Genomic DNA, 5,051 nt, shown 5'->3' on the forward strand with positions numbered 1-5,051 from the left:
CGGGCAGAGGGACGTGTCTTTCCAGGTATGAGCTAACTGTCTGGAAGTCACGAAGTCTCAGAGAAAACGTTAAACGAAGAATAGCTAGAAAGTTTAGTGATTCCAATACAATTATGTTGTAAAATACTCACGGTATGCTGGAGCTCTACTTGGAACTTGTACTTTGGAGCCCCTATCAGAGATCGGGCAGTTATAAATAAAGAGATCTTACAGGATCAGGCATTCTCACGCCTGGCTGACACCGTCACTATGTGGGTCCTCGTCGCCTCTCTGATATTAGGCCTTCAGACTGGTGAGATGGTTTTTTAAATCAATATAATGGTATATTATGGAGGTGTGGAGGTAAAATAACGACATATTTTAATATGCCCTAGATTCAGACTTGCCTAGTTAAATAAAGGTTACATTTTTATTTTTTTTATTTAAAAAATCATAGTTATGTGTGTGTACTATACAACAATAATAGCTGCAAAGACTACATTTGAATAAAAGTTGGATTAATATGAATCCGTATAAAATGCTAGATATTATCAGCACATTGAGGTTTCTGGATGGAATTTCAATTTGTAACAGTCGAATTTGCGCAGTGGACGTTTGGTTGTGTACTCCGTGAACATTGGGTATTGAGTAGCCATAGCACAAGAACAAAAATCGGATTGTTTTTGTTTGAATGTGTTCCCTATTCAGTGTCTGGCCAGAGCACTATAAGATGGTGCGCAATCTCCGCTCAGGAGATGACCAAATGTAACGCCATGGCGCAGGCCTTCAACAGTGCGGCCATCCGTCCGACTATCCAATGCGTCAGCGACGCGTCTGTGGAAGGATGCGCGCAGAAGATCGGGGTAAGTGGGGCTCTTTCAGATAAATAGGGCACATTTCCGTTTATATTACAATCATATTATGATAATGACTTCCTATAAATCTAAAATATATATATATTCAGTTGTTTGTGACAGTTGATGTTTATCTTTTTATATTTTCCTAATCATTTCTGTGATATTGTTTGTTTATTTGAGTCTCGGATGGGATAGTGATATCACCTTTGGAGCGTGTGTTGACCTAGTTGTCTAGGAGTATCTGCTGATGTCCTGAGTCCGACTGATTAGGAAGAAACACTATTTCATTTCATACAGTTGCGTTAACCATTGAAACATGCTATTTAAACCCCTCTTCCTTTTTTTTCTAGAAAAACCAAGTAGATGCCTTTTCAATGAGCGCTAAGGATATCTACACTCTGGGGGAAGAAACTGACTTCAAAATAGCTGCAGGAGAGACTTCTGCTGATGGTAAAGAGTTTATGTTTGTCTTATATTTCTGATATTGCAGCACACTATCAAAGTATGTCTGTCACCAATTTCGCATGAAGTCATTTGTGTCTATTTCACGATCATTTATGATAGTGCGTTGGATATTTTTACTGTTTTATGACATGCTTGTGCAAACTTTACCCGTAACGCAGAAAGATGAAGCCATATCATGTAAATTTAGTACCTACTGTATATTATTAATTTACTAGAGATTCAAGTATTTTTTTTTTTAACTAGGCAAGTCAGTTAAGAACAAATTCTTATTTACAATGACAGCCTACCCCGACCAAACCTGAACGACGCTGGGCCAATTGTGCGCTGCCCTATGGGACTCCCAATCACGGTCGGTTGTGATACAGCCTGGATTCGAACCAGGGTGTCTGTAGTGACGACTCTAGCACTGAGATGCACTGTCTTATGAAAGCGGACGAGGTCATGTCCCTCAGTTGTGTCTGTTTTGACTCTGTTCCTCAACGTGAAAGAGGGAAGCACATGATCAACTGGTCCAATAACAGATTACTATCACTCTGACCCCTGACCTCCACAGGAGAGGGCACCACCTACTATGCGGTTGCTGTGGTGAATAAGAAGAACCCGGACATCAACATCAACACACTGAAGGGCAGGAAGACATGTCACACAGGGAAGGGACGTACTGCTGGCTGGAACATGCCTCTGGGATACCTCATCGACCAGAGCAAGATGTCTGTCATGGGCTGTAACATCCCACAGGGTAGGGAATTGTGACACACACGCTAGTGTACGCACGCACGCACGCACGCAAACACACACACACACATGCGTGCCTGTACGCACAAAAAACACATACAACCACATGGACACACACACACCCACATATAAATAAGGGAAAGGAGGGATACCAACTGAATGTTTTCAACTGAAATGTGTCTTCTGCATTTAACCCAACCCCTCTGGATCAGAGAGGGGGGGCTGCCTTAATCAACATCCACATCTTCTGCATTTAACCCAACCCCTCTGGATCAGAGAGGGGGGGGGGCTGCCTTAATCAACATCCACATCTTCTGCATTTAACCCAACCCCTCTGGATCAGAGAGGGGGGGCTGCCTTAATCAACATCCACATCTTCTGCATTTAACCCAACCCCTCTGGATCAGAGAGGGGGGGGGGCTGCCTTAATCAACATCCACATCTTCTGCATTTAACCCAACCCCTCTGGATCAGAGAGGGGGGGGGCTGCCTTAATCAACATCCACGTCTTCTGCATTTAACCCAACCCCTCTGGATCAGAGAGGGGGGGGGCTGCCTTAATCAACATCCACATCTTCTACATTTAACCCAACCCCTCTGGATCAGAGAGGGGGGGGGGTGGAGGGGGGGCTGCCTTAATCAACATCCACATCTTCTACATTTAACCCAACCCCTCTGGATCAGAGAGGAGCGGGGGGGCTGCCTTAATCAACATCCACATCTTCTGCATTTAACCCAACCCCTCTGGATCAGAGAGGAGGGGGAGGGGAGGGGGGGGCTGCCTTAATCAACATCCACGTCTTCGACACACACACACACACACACACAGTACACACACTCTGCACACTACACTGTAGGTGCTTTGAAACCAATACACCACTAACGTGTGTGTGGTGTTCCCCCAGGCGTGGCAGATTTCTTTAATGCCAGCTGTATCCCTGGGTCACAGGGAGACCCTCCCTCCCTTTGCCAGCTGTGTAAAGGCAACAACGATGGACAGTTCGTATGTGACAACACTGACAAGGAGAGATACTACGCTTACAGCGGGGCCTTCAGGTAAAGTACACTATCACACTGATACTGTACAGCTTTTACTGCTGGACTCTCAGAGATTAACCCACACATTATGATCTCTCTCTCTCTCTCTCTCTCTCTCTCTCTGTCTCTGTCTGTCTGTCTGTCTGTCTGTCTGTCTGTCTGTCTGTCTGTCTGTCTGTCTGTCTGTCTGTCTGTCTGTCTGTCTGTCTGTCTGTCTGTCTGTCTGTCTGTCTGTCTGTCTGTCTGTCTGAGACAGGTGTTTGGCTGAAGATGCAGGAGAGGTGGCTTTTGTAAAGCACACCACAGTTCTGGAGAACACAGACGGTAGGCTGAGCTCCTCTCTATCCTCCACGTTGATTCATTCATTTCATTGAATTTATTTGGTAATTAAAAGTAGTAATCTGCTCTAGCCGGAGACAAAAATACATACATTAAAAATGATCAAGGATATAAACACAATAAAGCCTGAAGGCTTATTTCCATTGTGGTCCTCTCAGAGAGATGGCAGGTGGGCAAGACTGACAGTTAACACTCAATGCAATTAAAAAACACCAACTACAAATGAACAATTTACTGCAATATCAACATTACAGAGGTTCCTATTAAAGAGTCACCTTATGTTGGCACCAAACAGTCCTGCCCTCCCCCTCCTCTGCCCCCTGCTGGTGTATGTACAACTGTATAACTCGGTGTCTGTCCTGCTGTGTTGTAGGAAACGGTGACCCTACCTGGACCAATGGGCTGAAGTCTTCAGACTACGAGCTGTTGTGTAGAGACGGGACCAGGGCCCCAGTGAAAGAATACCGCCGGTGCCATCTGGTCAGGGTGCCAGCCAGGGGCATCGTGGTTAAATCTGACATCAGTGGCACTGTGGTCTATAACATGCTGACAGAAGGACTGGTGGGTAATAATCTTCATCCCAACCTTAAAGAGGCAATCTGCAGTTTGAACAATAATAAACGTATTTGGTAAACAGCCGAGGGATGGGGCTAGAGAAATGTAAGCACTCTGAAATTCATGAACAGAGCTCTGGATGCAAGGACTGACCATCCATGACATCAACATGATAGTTTTTACCATGTTTTGAGGCTATACAGTGTTTGTTTACATTTACATTGTTTACAAACAAAGGAGTAAAACAATCTTATATTTTAGGTTCTGATGGGGTACGACCGTTGAACTAAGCTCAAGAGGTTTAGTTATATACTATATATATATATATATATATATATATATATATATATATATATATATATAGTCAACTCAAATCAAATGTTATTGGTATGTACATTATATCCTTCAACAGTCAATATATTATACATTTAAAGTCTAAAAATGGATCTAGCAACTTCAGATTGTCGCTTTAAATGTGTTGTGGGTTTTAGTACAGTATTGGTGCGTTCAAGACAATTAGGAACTTGGAAATCTCCAACCAGTGTGTTCAAGAGAACTGTCTGTTTCTCACTATGGCAAAGACACTCCGAGAGGCATAGTCAGAGGAACCCTGATTTTAGGTTTGAATAAATCCTGGTTGTGTTTTTTTTTCCTCAGGCGAAGTCAGGTTTCCCCATCTTTCAGTCGGGCGAGTCAGGCAGCAATTTGCTGTTCAGTGATTCGTCCATAAAGTTCCTGCGGCCGGAGAATGATGATCCTAAGGCGTGGATGGGTTCCATCTACTACAGCACTCTCAAAGCCATGGACTGTATCCCAGCGGGTGAGGCCTCTCTCTCTCTCTCTCTCTCTCTCTCTCTCTCTCTCTCTCTCTCTCTCTCTCTCTCTCTCTCTCTCTCAAAGCCATGGACTGTATCCCAGCGGGTGAGGCCTCTCTCTCTCTCTCTCTCTCTCTCTCTCTCTCTCTCTCTCTCTCAAAGCCATGGACTGTATCCCAGCGGGTGAGTCCTCTCTCTCTCTCTCTCTCTCTCTCTCTCGCTCTCTCTCAAAGCCATGGACTGCATCCCAGTGGGTGAGGCCTCTCTC

General features: G+C 44.4%; 1 protein-coding gene across 1 annotated transcript in view; it reads left to right on the forward strand.

Annotated features, from left to right (window-relative positions):
- The window catches only part of meltf (melanotransferrin), a 13,536-nt gene continuing 8,485 nt past the window's right edge, over nt 1–5,051 (forward strand). The window contains exons 1-9 of the mRNA XM_029706243.1: nt 1–292; nt 688–842; nt 1,187–1,286; nt 1,855–2,040; nt 2,942–3,092; nt 3,331–3,398; nt 3,787–3,974; nt 4,626–4,788; nt 4,890–5,029. Coding sequence (XP_029562103.1) covers nt 250–292; nt 688–842; nt 1,187–1,286; nt 1,855–2,040; nt 2,942–3,092; nt 3,331–3,398; nt 3,787–3,974; nt 4,626–4,788; nt 4,890–5,029 — 1,194 coding nt within the window. The 5' untranslated portion in view covers nt 1–249. The remainder of the gene's footprint in view (nt 293–687; nt 843–1,186; nt 1,287–1,854; nt 2,041–2,941; nt 3,093–3,330; nt 3,399–3,786; nt 3,975–4,625; nt 4,789–4,889; nt 5,030–5,051) is intronic.

The sequence above is a fragment of the Salmo trutta genome, chromosome 22 (assembly GCF_901001165.1).
Source record: "Salmo trutta chromosome 22, fSalTru1.1, whole genome shotgun sequence".
Classification (NCBI taxonomy): domain Eukaryota; kingdom Metazoa; phylum Chordata; class Actinopteri; order Salmoniformes; family Salmonidae; genus Salmo; species Salmo trutta.